At 38.6% G+C, this 22748-nt stretch overlaps 1 protein-coding gene and 1 long non-coding RNA gene across 2 annotated transcripts; both read right to left on the bottom strand.

The window, feature by feature from the left end:
• Window positions 1–858: 858 nt before the first annotated feature.
• Window positions 859–7148, bottom strand: LOC128744896 (major facilitator superfamily domain-containing protein 10). Its single transcript, XM_053842028.1, has 5 exons — window positions 7045–7148; window positions 2736–3200; window positions 2089–2680; window positions 1247–1414; window positions 859–1192 (listed from the first exon to the last, which is right to left on the bottom strand). The coding sequence occupies exons 1-5, from the start codon at window positions 7081–7083 to the stop codon at window positions 960–962; spliced, it is 1497 nt and encodes a 498-aa protein (XP_053698003.1). The 5' UTR covers window positions 7084–7148; the 3' UTR covers window positions 859–959.
• A 10307-nt stretch (window positions 7149–17455) lies between these two features.
• LOC128732656 (uncharacterized) lies at window positions 17456–18130 on the bottom strand. Its single transcript, XR_008411826.1, has 3 exons — window positions 18020–18130; window positions 17689–17956; window positions 17456–17568 (listed from the first exon to the last, which is right to left on the bottom strand). It is a non-coding gene; the product is annotated as an uncharacterized LOC128732656 (long non-coding RNA).
• Window positions 18131–22748: the final 4618 nt, after the last annotated feature.

The following is a 22748-nucleotide window of genomic DNA, read 5'->3' as shown; positions in this document are numbered from 1 at the left end:
TGGAACCAAATTTGGCATGTGAAGGTTTTTGGAGGCAAGAATTTTTTCTATGATGAATCAGGACCCCTCCCCACTTTAGGAGGGGGGTCCTATGCAAATGAAATCGAATTTCCTCATAATTCGAGAACTAATTAATCAAATTGAACCAAATTTGGCACATGGGTGTTTTTAGAGGCATGAATTTTTTCTATGATGAATTTGGACCCCTTACCTTTTTAGGAGAGGGGGGGGGGCTCCCATACAAATGAAATACAAGTTTTCTCATAACTCCAGAACTAATCAAGCAAATAGAACCAAATTTAGCATTTGGGTGTTTTTGCAGGCAAATATTTTTTCTATGCTGAATTGAGACCCCGCCCCTCTTTAGGAGAATTATAACCCTCTCCCTTTTAAGAGGGGGGGGCTTCCATACAAATGAAATACAAATTTCCTCATAACTCGAGAACTAATCAAGCAACTGGAACCAAATTTGGCAGGTGAAGGTTTTTGGAAGCAAGATTTTTTTCTATGGTGAATTAGGAGCCCTAACTCAACGATTGCGTTTCCCATGCTATAGGGTAATTGGCTTCGGTAATGTCAATAGAATCGACTACACGCTTAGCTTCTTTGGTCAAGGATGCCACAAGAGAAGAAAAGTTATCGACGTTTGATAGGTTAGGGTTAGAGTTAGGTTAGGGTTAGTAGTAAACCTTGTAGTTTTTTTTATTAGAACGGTTTTAATCCAGAGGGTCATTCACCACACCGGAAAAGTCTTATATTCTCAATATATAAAAAAGTCTATATAACAATTTGCTTTTTGTTTAATGAATTTATATATCTTTATATTATATATCATATATATTTCTTTTGTATCACGTTTTGTTTGTTACAAATATTGAAAAAATAAATACTGTTCGTTGGAGTATTATGGATGAACATTTAACACTTTGCACCAATATCAATAAAAACAAGACTTTTTCTTAGGACAACTTTAGCCGTTGCATCATAAGTGTGGGAATCACTAGAAGAACTCCTCCAGCAATATAAGTAACTTTAGAGCCGATACTCCAAAACGCAATGGATGCAACAACCGGTCCAAGAGCACGAGCGAGTGCACCAAGCGAACGAAAAACTCCTAAAACCGTTCCTTTCTGATGAAAATCGCCGTATTTTGATATGAGGGTGGTCATGCAAGTAACCACAAATGCAGTAGCTAAAAACGACTATACATTAACAAAAAAACAACAACAGGAAAACAAATATTTACATATGGCAAATAATATCATCCCCACATATAGTACCGAAGATGATTCAGCTACACCGACTATTATAAAGGCAGGAATAATTAAATACAGGCCAATAACAGCAGAAATCTGCGTCCGACCCTGAGGGAGTCTTCGAACCACGGATCCCTGAAGAATTGCCATAACTATTCCTGAAAAGTAAAAAGATATTAAGTTTAGTAATAATGCATTGGTTTTAATCAACGAATAAAAAAAGCAAAGCCTAGGTGCTACATTCCGTTATCGAAATCTTATGTTTTTTTACGACGAACTCCGCTGCCAGCTTTTAGAGTATAGGACAATTGCGGGGCCAGTGGTCCTATTAACTCTAACAGCCTCTCCCAGCCGAGATTCGAATATACAACGACTAACTTGTTAGACCAGCGTCGTACCTCGATGCCAACTTGGAAGCAAATTAACGAATAAATTCGGCACCAACTTTTCAAAAGAGCCAATCTGCATGTAAACAAACCACGTAAGGGTTATTTTCTGCTGGACTAGCGTAGGAAAAGAAACCCTCATCCGGTTTGTTTACATTTTACAGATTGGCCCTTTTGAAAAGTTGATGCCGAATTGTATTATTTATAGTAAGAATTTATGTAATTATGATTAATTTATAGATCGTATTGTATAGATATTTCACGATTCTAAAAGTGCGTTATCAATTTCAAAAACTAGTTTGCAACGCCTGCTGCTTTTTAGATACATATCAGATTTTACAGAAATTTGAGGTCGACGAATTAGTATTGTAAGAATCTCTATTGTATACAAAAATATTTCTATATAAGTTTTGTTAATTATTTCGATAGAAATTGACTTTACTTACCAGTTGTGAGGAACATTTTGGCCTGATCAATTGAAGTATAGTTGAACTTATGATACATTAGAAACGTAACTGTAAATTCCAATCCTGAATAAATGAATAAATAAATGAAGTAAACCATTCCAAGACTCCGAAGAGAGGCAACGTCTCGCTTGGATATATTCTTCACAGCTGAAAACCTGAATAAAGCGGGAATACTGATGTGGTCAACGGCATGAGATAATGTGTTGATGATTTTCTTCGACCGTTTCGATGTTGGTAATGATTCCTTTAAATATAATGCGATAAACACTACATCCAATAATGCTAAACTCATAGCGAATACTGCAGGTAGCCAAAACCATTGGGAATGTGCCTTATCCGCAAATCGAGAGAACAGGGCCCCTATCATAGGACCAACGATGAAACCGAGAGAAAATGCAATACCAACTAACGCCATCGCTTTGCCTCGACTTTGTTGATTAGAAACATCTGTTATTACAGCCATGCATATTGAAATATTTCCTTTGCTTAGCCCGCCAATAAAACGTGCCAAAATAAAAAGCATGAAGTTATGTGAGTAAGCCCACAATCCATACGAAGCGGTAATTCCAATCTACGAAGAATACGTTACTAAAATATTGATTACTTATCATAAAAATAAAACTCACGGCACAGATTATCAACACTGGTTTACGGCCATAAATGTCCGAGAATCCTCCAGCAATTGGACTGACAATAAATTGCAACATACTGAACATAGATCCTAATGCACCACCGAATAAGACGGAGTTGAAACGCTTTGGTGCGCCCACCCACTCTTGAAAGTTACTGATACTATCCGATAAATACCCGTAATATCCACCAACGTCGTGCTGCTTGTAGTACTCTAACATGGACGGCAACAGAGGAAGAATCATAGTAAATGCTAGTAAGTCCAGAAGCAAGGACACGAATATTAAATACGCAGTCGGGTGAGTTCTCGTAATCTCATGGATTGTCTTCGATGACTGTATAACCTTTTCCGATGAAAGTGAACCATTGAGATTCTCGTTTACAGCGGAGCTGGAAAGCCCAGACCGTTTTTTGATTGCGCTCGTTGTGTTGTAAGCCATGTTGGAAATGTGATGATGGAGCTGAAGTTTATAATAAAAGTTTTTAGTTCCAATTTTTGATTAACGTTGTGTAAAAAAAACAGATGAATTCACGTAGCGCTTGCGTAAACGGTGTATTCCGTGTATATACTGCCGCTATTCTCATTACAGTTTCGATTTCTATGGAGATGGAACTGTTATGCGAGTAGGAGCAGTATAAATACGCAATACGCCGTATAGGCAAACTAGCAAGCGCTACGTAAATATCCTTAATGATTAGATCGAGAGATAATTTAATTTATAATTATTTTTCTGTTCAAATTAAAACGAAAACGAAATCATAAAATGACAAAAAAACTGAACAATACCAAACTAGACGTATACAGGTTTATGCCTCATGAAATATGAATTTTTCAACTGCAAAATACAATTGAATAACATACCTATTTCGCAAAAATCTAATTCGCACATGAGATTGTGACGCAGAATTTGATGATGTAAAATGTTATAAAAAACCGTGTTAACTCCAAAATTGTCATAAAAACCCGCGATAATTCGAAAATTGTAAAAAGGTGTAAATAGAGGCTTGAGATGTAAGTATGAGACTAACCTAGATATTCGAAAATTTTCTTGTAAAGCCAGTGGTACCACGAAAATGAAGATCACATTTTTTTATAAATTTAATATAATGGTAACGGTACTACACAATCAACCATAATTTGATAATTTATATCTAAAATATATGCACATGCGAGATTTAAAGTGACTCGAAAACCTCGTGACAAATTTGAATTTACTATACCTGAAAACAAAAATCATGGATAATGAAACAAGCCAATATAGTCCCTAAGTTGATAAGCATTTCCTCCTATCAACGCTAATATGCAGAGATATAGCGCCCTACACGCTTAACACCTTAGTACACTTTATTTTAGCACTTTAATCAATGACACTCAAATCTATACCTATAAAAATGGATTTCTGTCTGTCTGTCCCTATGTTCTTTATTGAATCGAAAACTACTGAACCGATCGGCGCGAAAATTTGCAGGAAGGGGTTTTCGGTGCCAGGGAAGTTTCTCTCGCTGGCAAAAGACCTCTCCCCTCACTAAGAGGGGGGGCTCCCATACAAATCTATGCCAATAAAAATGGATTTCTGTCTGCCCTATGTTCCTTATAGAATCGAAAACTACTGAACCGATCGGAGTGAAAATTTGCATGTAGGGGTTTTTGGTGCCAGGGAAGGTTCTTATGATGATTAGAGATCCCTCCCCAACTAAAAGGGGGCGCTCCCATACAAATCTTTACCTATAAAAATGGATTTCTGTCTGTCTGCCCGAATGTTCCTTATAGAATCGAAAACTACTGAACCGATCGGCGTGAAAATTTGCATATAGGGGTTTTTGGGGCCAGGGAAGGTTCTTATGATGGTTAGAAACCCCTCCCCCCACTAAGAGGGGGGGGCTCCCATACAAATAAAACACAAATTTCTGCATAACTCGAGAACTAATCAAGCAAATGGAACAAAATTTTACATGCTGGTGTTTTTGAAGACAAGATTGTTTTCTTGTTTATGAATTGAGACCCCTCCCCACTTTAGGAGGGGGGGGGGGCTCCCATACAAATGAAATACAAATTTCCTCATAACTGCAGAAATAATCAAGCAAATGGAACCAAATTTAGCATTTGGGTGTTTTTGCAGGCAAATTTTTTTCCATAATGAATTGAGACCCCTCCCCTCTTTAGGAGGGGAATTATGACCCCTTTCCCTTTTAAGACGGAGGGGGCTCCTATACAAATGAAACACAAATTTCCTCACAACTCGAGAACTAATTAATCAAATGGAAGCATATTTGACATGTGGGTGTTTTTGGAGGCATGAATTTTTTCTATGATGAATTAGAACCCCTCTCTCTTTTTAGAAGGGGGGCTTCCATACAAATGAAATACAAATTTTCTCATAACTCGAGAACTAAGCAAGCAAATGAAACCAAATTTGGCATGTGGGGGGTTTTGGAGGCAGGATTTTTTTTAATGATGGTTTGATACCCCTCACCCCTGTGGTCGGGAGATAAGGACTCTTATACAATAAAACAGAAATTTTTGCGTAACTCAAAAACTAATCGAACTCGAGAAATTTTAGTCTCTTTCATAAAACATTAATCAATAACAAGACCACTAAACACTATCAATAGTAACATTAGATAATTCAGCTCGAGACGGCCACAGGCCGCGTGTTGCCGGCGACCTGCCGTTGGAAGCGCTGGCCACTGCGGGGGCAGCCCCCCGTAGAGATCACCTCTATCTAGGTTTATTTATTTTCCTATATCTACTGACCTCTATTACTTTCCTTCAGTAGGGTCACCCCTGCGAAATGGTACTTTCTACGAATAGATTTTCCGTGAAATGGTACATCCCGCGTAAGTTTTTTCGCGAACTCTATATTCCGCGTTATGGTCAACCGAGAATTGGTTCCGCAAAATGGTATTCGGCGAAATGGTTTGTAATGATGGCGAATATTTAAATGCTATCCGCTTTATTTTATCAGGCTAAGCAATGGGGGGAGTTGTTTTCTACTTTACTGAGAGGAAATTTTGTATATTAAAACACCCATGAACTCCCCAGAAACTTGCAAAACTCAAGATTGTGACAAAGGTCATCCGAGATTCACGATTTATGTACAAAACAGTTTAATTTGTGGCAATACGAAGTTTGTCGGATCAGCTAGTAATTAATATAAACTTGACTTTTACATTGATACTAAACTTATGAAATTGATTTCCTTGTATGGCGCGTGTTACGTGGTAAGATCTAGGGTAGGGTTTATGTATTGCGACATTTGCCCCTGTTTAGACTACCCCGATTTACACGATTATCACAGTCGAATCTCGCACACGATTTCGCTCAAAGAAAATGAAGTGAAAAAGATGGGGAAGAAGGAAAAAGAAGTCAAACTCATTAGTAGATCAAACTAAAAGCCACTCTAGTGTCAGATTAACAGTGCAAAATGTGGTACGTTGCATTAAATGATTATCACAGTAGTCTAAATAGTCGTAAAAGGGGCAATATTTTTGGTATATTGGATAATTTGATAAAAAAATAAGCACAATATTCAAGATTGTCTGAATTTTGATCATACAATTTTCTTAAACATAAAAAAAATTTTAGCTGATTAAACCATTTAATCACTATATCTGAAATTAAATATCGAGAATTTTTCAATATTTAAGAAAATCTGCACCTGTCCAAAATTAGGCAGACAAAAATCATTCGATATCTAATAAAAAATGACAGAAAAAGGTCAGCAATTCCTACACGTTTGAGAAATTTGTTCATTTTATTCCAAACAGAATAAAACATATTATTAAGAATGTAGATAATCCTAGAATGTAGTAAAGCAAGAAACTATAACCATTTCAACTACTTTTACTCCGAATACTACTATTTTGGGCAAATCAATTTATATGGACACTTTCTTTACAATGAAACGCTTTTCCCCAAATTATTATGAATACAAATATGCTTTAGTCCAACATTGTTTTTAAAAATAAATGTTACCGTTCTTTACAACTACTGAGCAATATTATTTATCAAAAGAAAATTTATTCAATGTTGTCCGAATACATTTTTGACTGACTGTAAGCATATTACTGCTCAAGATAAGTTAGTAAAGCTGTACGTATTATGGTACAGCATGGTATACGTAGTGAGTATAGCCCAGATAAGATCTAGTTGGTATGACAAGACATTGATGAATTTAATGATTATGAACGAATCGATGGTTATTTCTAGTACAAAATTAAAGGCAGTTGAAAAACACACAAATCATCCAAAATTGCGCAAGCAAACATTCCCACAAAGATATCTAAAGTGATACATTTACTTACGTAAAACAGTTTAAAGAAAAAGTTGCAGAAATATAACATAAAAAGAAAACTAAACCAAATTTACTTTCACTTAATTTCTACAGCCATCCTCTTCGTAAGTTAAACCAGCCGTCCACCAACTGTTGTGTGTTGTGTCTTATGTTTTTGATTGTGTCTTGACTTGAGGATCTTGAGCAGGGTAGAGAGGCTCTCTAGAGCAGGGGACTGGCAACCCTATCTCTTCTACCGTCAACTGACAGCAACACACATATAGATCACAGGGGGGATCTATTGCTGTCAAATTCCATACATGGGTGCGTTACCGCAGATGGTGTTTGGTCCATGACGTTTGTACTGTCATGGACCAAACGGCGTGTGTAGAGTGACTATATACAGAGTGGCGACAATGTCAAAATTGGAATGATAATTATCTGTCAGTGTCATTCCAATCGAGCAGACAACCTATCCAACGCGTATGCAGGAAAGAGAAAGAAAAACCTAGGATAAACCGCATTGCATACATTTGGGATGACTTGGCGCCACTCTGTATATAGTCACTCTAGGCGTGTGATTGATTTCGAGCCAAGGGACTCGCAACTCTATTTTTTTCTGCTGCAGTTGACGGAAACTCAAACCCAACCACGCAGCGCAATTGTCGTTTGTATTATTTTGATCCCGATAATGCATTTATCTGCTTTTTAGCGTAAATAAAACAAACTAAGAAAATTTTCGAAAGCTACATTTACAGGCAAAAGCAGCAAATCAGTAAGAAAAAAAGTAGCAAGATCGGCATTGAAAATTATGGTCACCTGCCTGCCCCTTTACATGTGAGTTTCACAATAGACCAAATCAAGATGACGTCATCTGGCAGATACTGGCGCCCTTGTTTACAAACAGACCGCAGAATCCAAAAAAGTTTCAACTGTTTAAACAGCAAGTTAGGACTAAATCTAAAAGCCATTATGCCTGTAAAATGTTAAAAAACACGCTACATTCGCTATTAATGGAAAGGAAAGTTTTCTAAAATGTAAACAAGGGCGCCAGTATCCGTCAATTGACGGTATGATGATTTGGTCTATATAGATCATTTTGCGATGACGTCATTTTGCCGTCAAATGACACCACTTGGTGGTTTGTTTACATGTTTTTTGTCACGTCCAGCAGTTTCGATTTAAAATTTCGTGAAGGATTACTGCATCAGTTGCTTTAAAATGCATGTAAGGCGCTTTCTCTTAAATAAAAACTATAATTTTTGATCATTATCTGCCGGACAAAGATAGAAAACTCAATTCAAACTTTAACACCATGTAAACAAACCACCAAGTGCTGTCAAAAAAGTGTGGTTAGGAGCTCCCGTGTAATGATCTATAGAGTGACTACATACAGAGTGGCGACAATGTCAAAATTGGAATGATAATTATCTGTCAGTGTCATTCCAATCGAGCAGACAACCTATCCAACGCGTATGCAGGAAAGAGAAGGAAAAACCTAGGATAAACCGCATTGCATACATTTGGGATGACTTGGCGCCACTCTGTATATAGTCACTCTAGGTCTATAGACCAAATCATCATACCGTCAATTGACATATTCTGGCGCCCTTGTTTACATTTTGGAAAATTTTCCTTTTCGTTTATAGCGAATGTAGCGTGTATTTTAACATTTTAAAGGCATAATGGCGTTTTAAATTTATCCTAATGCTGTTTAAAACAACAAACTTGCCGTTTAACAGCTGAAACTTTTTTGGACTCTGTGGTCTGTTTATAAACAAGGGCGCCAATATCTGCCAAATGACGTTTCACCTGTTTAAACGGCAAGTTTGTCGTTTAAACCGAGTTTAACCAGCATTAGGACTAAATTTAAAAGCCAATATGCCTGTAAACTGTTAAAACACTCGCTAAATTCGCTATAAACGAAAAGGAAAATTTTCCAAAACGTAAACAAGGGCGTCAGTATCTGTCAATTGACGGTATAATGATTTGGTCTATTCCTTACCGATAGATCCCCCCTGATAGATCATTACACGGGAGCTCCTAACCACACTTTTTTGACAGCACTTGGTGGTTTGTTTACATGGTGTTAAAGTTTGAATTGAGTTTTCTATCTTTGTCCGGCAGATAATGATAAAAAGTTATAGTTTTTATTTAAGAGAAATCACCTTACATGCATTTTAAAGCAACTGATGCAGTAATCCTTCACGAAATTTTAAATCTTCTTCTTCTTCTTTCATCTGTTCGGAGCTGACAGCAGTCCGCTCCAGTGTTTGGCCCAGTAACTCAGACTATATGGTCAGCTGATTGTTCCCTACGGGGTGTGAGTGACGACTAGTCGTTTGTTATGTTTAATCCTTGTGGTTTTTAACGATGACTTTTTAAAATAAAGCTGTTTTTATTTAAAAAGTACGACTAGATGACCAATTTTGAATCCGCAAATTTGAGCCCAATCTGACGTAGCCGGCAACCGTGTTGCCAGTTAGTTGTACTCATTTTGCAGCGGTATGGCTGCTCCTCGAAATCTTGATAAGACGGTAACGTTAAACATTGTAACTATTTCTGATTTTGGATTTTTTGACGTAGGACTACGTCTTACGGCAAGTTTTGAGATAGGGTGTCATTCCAAAAAATCGAAAAATGCGAGCGTCACGAAAAATGAAAGGTTTTGAGCGCTAACAGCACAGCGGTTTTCCGATCGATTTTCAATATACTTACATCAATCGATCGGAAAATCGATAAGATTTCAATAAGAATTGACCCAAATGAAGAAAAGTATGGATTCTTGATGTTGAACTATCGAAAAATTGTAAATAATGAACCTATGTTTTACCAGAATTCTCGCTTCGTGATTGGTTGGAAGATTCTTTACGATGATCTAAACCTATACCAATTTGATATCTGCGCTTGGGAAGAAACCCAAACAAGTGACAAAGTTCCCTCATTTCAACAATATTTCTTAACACCGCGGTTCAACCTAGACCATTTGATGTCCTTGCTTGGGAAGTACGCCGAGAGAGTGACAAAGCCCCATCGTTCCAACAGATTTCTTACGAACGCGATTAAGCCTAGTCCAATCTGATGTCTGTGTTAGGGAAGTGTGCCAGAAAAAATGACACAAGTTCGTTGTCCCAACAGATCGCAAATTCTTTACTGCGTGACGATTAAACCTCGGCGAATTTGATATCTGTGTTGGAAAAATGTGCTACAGCTGTAGTGTTCGGTTATAATACGGCTCTGTATGAATACGCAAGCTTGCCGTTTCATTAGAAGTGTAGTGAAAAAATGTGCTGTTGATAAAATAGGATTGAATTGGTAAAATCCCTTCAACGTGGGAAACCATGTATAATAAAAACAATCTTTTCAAATGCACAATCTTTTGAGAATTGAACGTATGCAATGTTACTACATTGATAAACGTTACATACAACGCATGTAGCATGTATATATGTAGCACATAGCATGTATACATGAAGAATCGAATGATTACAAGCATGAATACATGCTACTATCACTACAGAGACTTACGTAGTCCTGCGTCACCTATATATGCGGTCGTGTCTTGTACACAACCCCTCTGATTTTTTTTGTTTTTGTTTTTATATTATTGTTTGATTTAACTGGAAATGTTTTTGTGCTGCTTGTTTCACTTTTTCTTTCGTTTCAGTGCTAATTCTGTCGTCGCTGATGACGTCTGTGTAGAAACACATGAGCATGTTTTGGAATTTGTTCGTAACGCTTGATTCTACTTTTTGTCTGGTTTCCTGCACCATGTTGTTCCATTTTTCTGTCTCCTGAACCTTGTGTGGATTTTGCAAGGCTATTCCGTTTGCATGCTGATTTTCGTTTTTTCTGATTGTTCCTTCACTCGACGACTCTGGATGATCTTCGTTCATTGTAAGTTCCGTTAAATCGGATCGTCTTCGCTTGTGCTGGATATTTTTCTTATCTGGATACTGTTTGACCCCGGGTGTAATAGGCGTTCTTGGGTTGTTTGTTTGTTGCCATTGTGCCGGAAAACTGCTGCTTTGTTGCAATGTTTCTGCCAGAGTCGGCATATCTTCTAGTGAGTTCAGTGGTTCGAATAAATTGTTTGACGTAAAGGAGACCATGTCCCGAGCTTCAAAATACGTGTAGTTTTTCTTCGCCATGATGGATTTGATTTGCTGTTGACGCAATCGCTCACTCAATCAACACTTCCCGTTTCGTGAGGTTTTTTACAGTGAACACATTTACTTCGTTGATGGCAATCTTCGTAATTCCCATCTTCATGACGTTCGCCACATTTTAAGCATCTTTTGGAACCTTTACAGTTGTCAGCTTTGTGGTTATACCTTAAACAATTCTTGCAGAAAATTACCTTCTGTACAAATGGCTGAACTTTACTCTGACAGCAAAACAATCGTACCTTTTCTGGCAGACGGCTTGCACGAAATGTGACAGATACTCTATTCGAAGGTTGCTTATCTCTATTTACGTAGCGATTGAGTCGGTAAATGTTAACAATAGGCACCTCACTTTCAAGGTCGTTCATGATTTCTTCTATGCTGATGTCGTTTGGGATGCCGGTGATTACACCCGTTATACAAACTACGTGCTTCGGTATGTACGCCACGTACATACTATCTTCCTTATTTATGGTTTCGACAATAGAATTAGCTCTTAGATAGCTGTTCAAAATCACCATGATTTTGTGTCTTCCAATTTGCTTCATGTCAACAATGTGGTTTTTAAACATGTGCATCCCACGCAGCTTTGATCCTAAGGAGAATTTATTGATTCGTCCTTTTTGTGCTTCTCCTCGCAGTTCAAAATAGACTCGATATGGAGCTTCATCCTTGATGGTATATTGAAACTTTTCTCGCTGTGCGCTTTGCTTTTCATGGCCCTTTTGTCCTCCGGGATCCGGAGGTTCTTTAATCTCCATCATAACCTCACTTTTTTATACTTCGACGCCGATATGGCGTGCTTTCACTTTTTATGCTTTCGATAATATAATTGTGTCAACAAAAATTCACTGACTTCGTTTTTTTTCACTTTATGTTCCCACTATTCTCTTTTTTATTAATAATGATAAGATTTCAATAAACCACGTGGTATGGAAAAAATTTGGCAGCACTCAATGTTCTACGTGTTCACGCGACTGAAGTTGACTACAGAATTTTAAATCGAAACTGCTGGATGTGACAAAAAACATGTAAACAAACCACCAAGTGGCGTCATTTGACGGCAAAATGACGTCATCGCTAAATGATCTATAGACCAAATCATCATACAGTCAATTGACAGATACTGGCGTCCTTGTTTACATTTTGGAAAATTTTTCTTTTCGTTTATAGCGAATGTAGCGCGTGTTTTAACACTTTAAAGGCATAATGGCGTTTTAAATTTATCCTAATGCTGTTTAAAACAACAAACTTGCCGTTTACCAGCTGAAACTTTTTTGGACTCTGTGGTCTGTTTGTAAACAAGGGCGCCAGTATCTGCCAGATGACGTCATCTTGATTTGGTCTATTGATAAGTTAACTACCAAGGATTACAGCACCCCCTTGGGGGTATATATGTGTTTGTGTTGTCAAGTTCCCTTATCCACCCCTTCCTATTCCCTCTGTTTTCCTTTCCCGTCCTCATCAGGTAAATGATGACATGGGCAAGATGGGCAAGGTACAAATCTTCCATACAATTGTGAAGAACGTGCTGCTCGAGCCACAAATGCTGATACCTGATACCCTTCATCAATTGTAGAACCATCGTTTCAAAAAAATATTAATATATATGTATGACCGCATTTCAAGGTCAAGACTAAAAATTTGAAATTAGTCTAGTCACTTTCGTCATTTTGTGTAAACTTGTGGTTTTTATTCGGATAGCTTTATTTTAGTTTTACTTCGAATTTTTCTAACTCACAATGCACTGTTGTCCAGAAAGCCAAATTAAGTGGAAAAAATTGTTTACTCAGTAGTCGTTGATTTTAGACTATTTACGTCTTAGCAACAAAATCTTGATTTACGATGCCGCTTTTTTGGCATGAGATATTTTAGGGTGACCCTTAAATTAACCAAGATCCAAAAATTATCTTCAAAACGAAACAAGATAGAGCGATATTTACTGCAACAATTTTATAGCATGAAGTATTTTGAGTAATATTGCAGAAGACGAAATCCTTCTATCTTAAACCGTTTCCATATTAGAGCGATTTTCCTGAGTCAAGTTAGGGTGACCCTGCTATTTTGCGATCTTTCTCCATAACTTTTTTATTTTGTCTTTCTCGCAAAACACTTCCTCAGATGACTTTTGAGGCTCAATAAGATGCAACTTTTGGTGAAAAAAGAAATTGGCTATCTACTTTACTTCTACACTTATATTAATTTTTATGATAAAAATAGGCCGTTTTCAAATGTTAGTATCTCAGAAAGGTGCAAGCAGAATTAAAATCGGTTGATTGCGTTTGAAAGATCGTGATTTTTTGTGTATAATATCAAAAAATAGGAGAGTGGATTTTTGTCTATCTCAAATAAATCAACTTTGAATATGTGTGGTTTTAACATATTTAAGTATATAAAAGTAAACGACTTGCGCCATAACTCCGGAAGGCCTTGACTGTTCTTGATTAAACTTAGCGTACATGTTGCTTGACATAAGTAAATCAGCACAGGGGGTTGACAAAAGCGGGGTGGTCACTAAAAAGGGGAGGGGGAGGTACAAATAAGTAAAAGTGCCTGCGATCATCTTGCATTAAGGGGCGAACCAGCCACAGGCTGAAAACCTCTCAAATATAGAATAGTAATAATAATAATATCTTGCATTTGGTCTGTTAGAAGTTGTACAAGTGGCTGGGAGATAAGATGAAGAGCGTGTGAAAAGATGGGAGGGTCACAACTACGGAAGTAGAACAATATAAGGAAGACTTTGTGTCTCTTTCATTATCTTCGGAGAGACGTACAAGTTGCTGTAGACAAAAGGGCCGCTGACCGAGGAGAGCTAATCAAGGGAAGGGTAGATATGTCTAAATGAGGAAAAAAGCTTTGTTTTTTGTATTATGAGAATTTGCAAATTAAAGTGTAGTGTTCTGAAGCCCGCATTCGTGTGGTCCAATTTTGTCTCACGATTTTCTTCTAACGAACACATATGCATGAGCATTTCTTTCGGATTACTTTTCTAATATTCTCATACACTGCGACAAGTTTTTGCCATAGTGTATTTAGTTATCACCTCCCAGTTGGCCTCGAGGTATGATGCTGGTCTAATAAGCCAGTCGTCATATGTTCGAATCCCGGCTGGGAGAGGCTGTTAGAGTCAATAGGATCGTAGCAACTGGCCCTGCAATTGTCCTGCACTCTAACAGCTGGCTGCAAAGTCTGTCGTATAAAAAAAACAGAAGGTCAAGTTTCGATAACGGAATGTAGCACCTAGGCTTTGCAATGCTTTGCTATTTAGTTATCAGCCACGTTCGTTGCTTACGCTCGTCATTGTAACCCAGCAGTTGATACCTATCATCGCTCGCATTGGCCCGCACACTTACCCGCGTGTGTAAGCGAGGGTGTAAAATGAAGAAGAAAAGTAAAATCCGTATTCATACATCCAAGTGTGCCGCTCGTGCTAACGACCTATGGACAGCTCGTGAGCTTCGGATTCGCGGGCGGGATGTGTAGAAAGTTGATATGAGGGTGTACACTCGCGAGTGTGTAGGTAGCAGAATGTATGCACACAGTGCCAGCAGTTGTTTGACGTAGGCTTGGGTCAGTGGAGTAAGCTATGGATGCTATGCTTTTCACACTCGCTCGCCTGAGATTTTCAATCTTATCGAAAACAGATGTACAAGTGGCTGAAAGACAAAAAATTGTGGCCTCTGATGAAAGGGGAGGTGCGAATCACGGAAATCCCCGTCGCGGGTATTTAAGCTTCTCATTCGGTAGTTCCACTCCATGATACTATGAAACACATATGATATCATTACTTTGTCTACCATTCCCTCTGTTTATTGGATAAAATACCGTTTTTAATGTCTAACCTCATTATGAAGTTTAAGTCAACAAACATGGGGTTAAGTTTATACATTCTCTTTTAGATTTGAACCACTGCTCTGAACCACTCACACAACTTATAACGGTTTAAATGCAAGATAATTACAGCCACTTTTACTTATTTGTAACCCCCCCCCCCCCACCTCCCCTTTTTAGCGACCACCCCGCTTTTGTCAATCCCCTGTGCTGATTTACTTATGTCAAGAAACATGTTCGCTAAGTTTAATCAAGAACAGTCAAGGCCTTGCGGAGTTATTGCGCAACTCGTTTACTTTTATATACTTAAATATGTTAAAACCACACATATTCAAAGTTGATTTATTTGAGATAGACAAAAATCCACTCTCCAATTTTTTGATGTTATGCACAAAAAATCACGATCTTTCAAACGCAATCAACCGATTTTAATTCTGCTTGCACCTTTCTGAGATACTAACATTGGAAAACGGCCTATTTTTATCATAAAAATTAATATAAGTGTAGAAGTAGAGTAGATAGCCAATTTCTTTTTTCACCAAAAGTTGCGTCTTATTGAGCCTCAAAAGTCATCTGAGGAAGTGTTTTGCGAGAATCGCAAAATAAAAAAGTTATGGAGAAAAATCGCAAAATAGCAGGGTCACCCTAACTTGACTCAGGAAAATCGCTCTAATATGGAAACGGTTCAAGATAGAAGGATTTCGCCTTCTGCAATATTACTCAAAATACTTCAAGCTATAAAATTGTTGAAGTTAATATCGCTCTATTTTGTTTCGTTTTGAAGATAATTTTTGGATCTTGGTTAATTTAAGGGTCACCCTAAAATATCTCATGCCAAAAAAGCGGCATCCTAAATCAAGATTTTGTTGCTAAGACGTAAATAGTCTAAAATCAACGACTACTGAGTAAACAATTTTTTCCACCTAATTTGGCTTTCTGGACCATAGTGCAATGATACGAACCAAAACACAACACTGTTTACGCTAAAGCCTACACCGAAAAAACTATACACGTGCGTTTAATGTGCAGATCACATTACATAGATATTCTCCTGGTGCTAATCACTACAGTTTCATAGGAATAACACATGACTCATATTCAATGTTAAAACCAACCGTTAAAACACTTTCAGATGACCTGATTTTCACATCAACTCATCGTGAAAGCCACGTGAATTTCAAATAGAATGACATTTCATAAGAGTTACCCTTTGATTAAACGTATAAAACCAGTAAAATATTTATAAAAACTTACACCTTAATTTCATGTGGATTGCAACAGGATACGATCTAATGGTAAAACTATAGTTACTATATATATATATAGTTCGGCGGATAGAAAATCGGGAGCCAAATAAACGTCAAAAGCGGAGCCAAAAGCTTTTCAAAATCCAAAATGCAGGAGTAATGTTAAAAAACACACTTTATTTTCATAGAACTAGTCATTTTCAACACCCGCCAGTGATTATTTCTCGTAAAAACCTGCACATTTCACTATAATTTCAAATTTAATTTCTTAAATCAGGGATGCCAATTCGCCTGGTTTTCTATCCGCCGAACTATATATATAGTAACTATAGGTAAAACACGGGGATTTGCAGTGCGAAAGCAGTGACTACCATGTTGATTGAAGGTTTGTTGGAAAAACATGGTTGTTTAACGTGTTTCCCATATGAAATATTTCATTTCACGTTAAATCGAAGGGAAACGCTTTTGATACCCGAATGATTGACAAATGCAACAAGATTATCAATATTTGGACGTTGAAATTCATGTGTAAGATCTCTTGGTAACGCCGTGTCTATTTTTATCAGTGTATAATGCAGCATAATATCCCGATAAAAAATCCCCCCTACTTTTCCCCCGATTTAGTAGGTTCGCGTCGGCTGAATCGCCCGATTTTGGACCCGACGAATCGGCCGATTGTTGCAACGACGCTTATGGGAGTTTAACAGGGCGATCTACCGATTCGTCGGTATGTTTAATCGATCGACAAAAACCGACTAAATTGGCTGTTTAGTCGGGTGATGAAATAAAGGTGTCTGATGGAACCAAACGAAATAGGTTGATTAATCGGGAGATAAAATTTGTCAATATACCGACGAAATAGGTGGATTAATTGGTGTATGTAGTTAACTTGCCTACCAAAGCCGATCAAATCGGTGGAGGAATCAGAGGACGAAATACGTAAATCATACGAAATAGGTGGATTAATCGATGGAGGAAATTTTGTAACCTACGGAACCATACGAAATAGGTCGATTATTCGTGACATAAAATTTATCAATACAGACAAAATAGGTTGATCAATTTGAGCATTATATTGAAGTCTATAGAACCAAACCTAATTCTAATAAAAATGCTCCTAATAATCTGAAAGTGGCCCTCTTCAACAACTCCTCCTGCCTCAGGAACAGAGATGCCCACCGTGCGGTATCGCTCGACCAGTTTAAAAGCGACTTTCGACTTCTGAGAATTGGCGACCAGCGGCCCAAGACCGAGTTGAACGAAGAAGACTGCTTGAAATAGCACGAGCGACGTCGGCGCGATGACAACCTGTAACGATCAGAAGGTAATTAATTGGAATCGAAAAAAGCTGTTCATTGAAGAAATTTCTCTCTTCTGCGGAACATACACGAACACTTATATTGACTCCTATAGTTTAATTTCACTAACCTGCTCATCCTTCATGAAGCCAATCGATCAATTTCCTCCGCAGAACCAATCCGTTCCCATCGTGACAAAGGAGATGAACTTGTCGCAGGACCTTTTCGATTCCATGCCTCATTGACGGCGACGCAGATCCGGACGGAGTTCCTTTAAGGAAGATATAAACCGAGTCAAGAGCAGCTTGTTACTGGACCTAACCTCTATCTCCGTTGTGTGGCTCCACAATCCGATAGGAAAAAATAGTCGCACGATAATTTTCAGTGCGAAATTCCAACTAAAATAGCGATAATAAGTTACAAATTCAATGCAGCTGTCTTTTTATGTAAAGGATACTTACCTAGCTATTCAAATAAAGAACAAGTAAATTAGAAGTAAACTGGCCTTGTTCAAAAATCAATCAGACTTAGCTGTCAAAACATCATTCTGTACAGAGTAAACCGATCATCATCTGATTTAATCGTTACCCGACGGTAACAGATTAAATATACCAATGCGTCGAGTGACGGAGACAACCACCCAACGCGATCTGACGAAGTCGGTTGATTAATAGGTTGATTTCTTCGGCATCCTATTTCGTCGATAGATGCGTAAAACAGCATCTGTCAAAATTTTCTATTGGGATGCTTATATTTAATTCCACAGAGATGCGTTTGGCAAACTATTTCTGGAGGGCGCTACCGACAGATTTTACACACAAAAAATCGATTACTTCCTTCGAGGCTGTTAATCTGTTCTCTGTGTTAATTCAACGTTAGTAATATTTGACTCAGGCATATGACAGGAAGCCATGTTTTAGTGACTAGAATCACAGCTCGCTCCCCACATGCTTTACACGAAGCCGAAACTAATACATATTTACCTAACCTAAGCTGTTGCGTACGGTTCACGAATACTACTTTATCCGAAGCGAAGTTTGTTGTGGGCTCGAAACGAGACGGGCTCAAAATTTGTGTTACAAACAGACCCTGCGCATTCATATAGGGATGTCACCGGCCTGATTTGACTGCATTGAACGACGTAAACATATTGACGATTTTGACGCATACAACATAACGGTTTTCAATCTGACACAACATCTTGACGTAAGATAACGCACCACCCAGGTAACCAATAAGCATTTCCAATGCAATTTAAAAGAAAGTCAATAAGCATTTAAGTTGCCTTAAATGCTACTTAAATGCTATTTTGGCAAAATGTGCGGCTACTTTACTGCTAGCCCTCTTATAGTGCTGACAATGCTTATTTGCAGCTAGTTACCAACAAGAAGAATTTAAATAGAATTTTGGATGCCAATTTGCAACAGTTATGCAGTCAAAAAGCTGATAAACAACAACCTGCAGTATAAAACGCCAGGGATGCTAATAAACGACTGATTTACTGCTTATTTTAATGCTTATTGGTTACCCGGGCAGTTTATACCGTTCGTTACGCCAAGTGGAAAGTAACACGCTAGCTGTCATTATGTCTTATGAAACGGGTGTATGTTTTTTTACTGAACCGAAGCGTTGTATACTTTATTTTTGCTCAAAACTCAATTATTTTTAAAAATACTTAGAATCCTTACTACAATAATGCAAAACCTTAGTAAAAGGTACCGTTTTCAGATATTTATTGCGGAGTTTCCTCCTATTTAGAGTCCCACGCGAAAATTGTAAGCGTGCTTATTTTCTGCGTTTACCACACATGTTTGCAATTTAGCAATTTGAATTTGTATTTAATAAGTACAGGATCATTATTATTAAAAAACGGATTTGCGCAGGACTCGTAAAATTGCTGCAAGGTACAGTAAATAGGATTCAAAATGATGAGTAAATAGTTTCACTGTTGATTTTCTCAGTTCGATGCAAATGTTAGATAAGGCCATTTGAAAAATTTCTCGAGATTTGTTACATGATGGGTTACGCAATTATAATTGAAACATTCAAATATGGTAAAAATTCGCATCAGTTACCTTTATCGAACTGTTATGTGACTGAAAAAGCGCAAGAAGTGGAGCCTATATGCAACCAATTGTTACACAGATGTTTTATGGTTTTATGGAACATCAATGCGCGTTATCTATCCATTCACGACTACGATACTAAAAGAGATTTTAAGCCTGTTCGGATTCCCACGAAATCCTATGCCGCATTGTCGAAACTTGCGTGAAAACAAAAACAAAAATACTTCTGTCAACACTGCTGAAGCGTGCGACGGTGTAATCAACGACGGTGCAATTGATTGAACGCGATACGCGACTGAACGTGCGCTAGAAAGCCGTTGCTGTTGGAACAACAGATGCATGAAGAAGAAGAAAAGAAGGATTTGGCGCCGCAAGAACAGATTCTTCAAGAAAGGAAGATGCAGCTGAACCGAATGAAAGCAAGGCAGCAAATATTTCAAAACGAGATGGCGTATCTGGACTCGCAAATGTAGAAGCTAAATGCCACCAATGTGAAAAGTAAGGTAGGATCATTTAAGAGTATAGGACAAAACCATACCGAGTCACCACGTCGTCAAGGGAAGCAAATCACACCCCTTTTTGTAATCCGGAGGTTGGAAAGCTTACGGAGCAGAACCTAAGGACACTTCATGGTTTTGCTAGTTGAGAATCCTACGATGCAGAAAATAGCGATGTCGACGAAGAACAGTCAGAAAAAGAAGACGACTCTGATCCTTGCGATATTGACCAGTCGGAACTTGGAGGAAGCCTGAAAAGCTCAAAGGCAAATCCGCGGAAGAAAGTCGACAAGATGAGCCAATATGGGCTGGGGCTGCCACGTTCTATGCCGAGCAAGATGCAACTAGCAGCACGGAGCGCGATTACAAAGAAATTACCAGCTTTCTCTGGAAAACCGGAGGAATGGCCGCTGTTCTACGGAGCATATCAAGCCTCAAATGAAGCCTGCGGTTTTACGGATTTCGAGAATCTGGTAAGGTTACAAGAGTGTGTCGAAGGTCCAGCGTTTGAAATGTTTCGTGGACAACTTCTTTTGCCGAAGTCGGTCGCCAAGGTAATCGAGAAACTTCGAACTCTATACGGTCGTCCAGAACAGTTACTCCAGAGTTATTTGGAAAGGGTCCGAAGTTTCATTTTATTTGAGACCGTAGTCAGCAGCTCTACGAACATCTGGTGGCAGCAGATTTGAAATCGCATCTTGTAAACCCGCTTTTGATCCAGGACTTGGTAGGAAAGCTTTCGGACAATGAGAAGTGCGAATGGGTTCGTTACAAACGCAACCAAAAACAAGTCACCTTAAGAACCATCACCGACTTTATCTCCGAAATAAAATCGGACGCCTGCGAAACTAACGTACAATGGACTCCAGGCCCATCGCTGAAAGGTAGGATAAGGTGAAAGAGATGGATGCGCTATTTAGCCACAGCATCAGTGAGGTAGCTAATGCAGACTCTGAAGAACGGAAAGGTCAAAATCCGTGCAAAGTGTGTCAGCGCACAGATCATCGATTACGCTACTGCTAAGACTTCCGGAATATGACATTCGCAGGCCGTATGGAAGTAGTTGATAAATGGGGGCTATGTCGTGCATGCTTGAACGAGCATGGTACTGCTCATTGTAAGTATAAGCTACGATGCAAGGTGGGTAACTGTCGAGAAGCACACAATCCTCTGCTACACCCGGTACCAAATATTGTAGAGACGAGCACACATATACGATCCTCTGATGTAATGCTATTTAGGATGATTTCAGTGAATCCTCACTGCGGTGAATGATCGGTCAGAGCTCTGGCATTCCTAGATGGAGGAGCCTCCGTGACATTGGTGGAGAAGAATCTTGCCGATCGATTGGTTATCTCCGGCGTCGAAGAAAAATTACCAAACAAATGGACGGCCGATATTACACGAGTTGAAAAAGAATCACGGAAAATGAATCTCTGGGCTTCTGCTGTAGGCGCGGATGAAAAACTGTTATTAAAAGCAGTGCACTCAGTTGAAAAGTTGTTGCTGTTCCAACAAACGCTAAATGCAAAGAAAATCGCTTTGCAATATGCGCGGGCTTCCGATTTCGTCGTACGACGAAAGGCCCGAACTATTAATCGGACTAAACAACATTCACGCATTTGCGCCGATGGAGGCAAAAGTCACCTGGGTGACGAATCCTATTGCGGTACGCTCCCAACTTAGGTGGACAGTATACGGCCCGAGCTAATCGAATACGATAATATACGATATGATATAAGAGAGACGTATTTGAATTGTCGTCAAGAAGTCAGCAACCAGAATCTACATGACTTATTGAAAATCCATTATGCGTTGGAGGAATCCATTGTGACCGTGCCGAAAGAATCTGCTGATGATAAAAGGGCTCGCGAAATCCTTCAACGAACTACCAAACGGATTGGACAGCGGTTCGAGACTGGGCTGCTATGGAAAACGGACGATCCGCGGTTTCCAGATAGCTATCCCTTGGCATTGAAGAGACTTTTTTTTTTTAATCCTCTTTATTTTTAAAATTTTATATGTACATGGTCAAATTGTGTATCAAATTCGCAACATTCTGGCTTGATTGAGGTGTTTCGTTTATGAATATAATATACCTAATGAACATCTTCATTATTCTTCTCATGCCGTTTGGATGATTTGCTCTTTGCAGCTCTGGGTATTGTAAAGTCTTGAAAGATTGAATTCTAGCTATGCTTGATAATTCTGTGAATATGTAATTCCATAGTGGTTGAATATACGTGCACTCTGAGTATTTATGTTCCAGTGTCTCAACAGCGTCACAATTCGCACAGTTGGGCGTGTCTCTGCGGTTCTCTCTGTGATTCAGCTGATGATGGTCTAGTTTTTCGTTGCAGAGTAGGTAATATACAGACTTCTCCTCAGATGTCAATTCTTTGCGGTTTATGTTTCTCCAAACTTTGGGCCAGTCCCTGTTAGCGTCACGTTCGATGCGATTTTCTGGGAGTCTATGGAGAAAGTGTTTGTATATCTTTTGCGCTGTCGATTCGGTTATCACTTCTAGCGGAATGCTAAGAAGTTCTTTTATTATCTCCTTGATATGTGACATTTCGACAGGGATGTTTTGTATCTCTCTTCGGCTCCTGGTCTGCAAAGCGTATTCA

Source organism: Sabethes cyaneus, chromosome 1, assembly GCF_943734655.1.
Source record: "Sabethes cyaneus chromosome 1, idSabCyanKW18_F2, whole genome shotgun sequence".
NCBI lineage: Eukaryota > Metazoa > Arthropoda > Insecta > Diptera > Culicidae > Sabethes > Sabethes cyaneus.
Note: the sequence above shows the minus strand (reverse complement) of the source record. Positions and strands in the feature narration are given on the sequence as shown.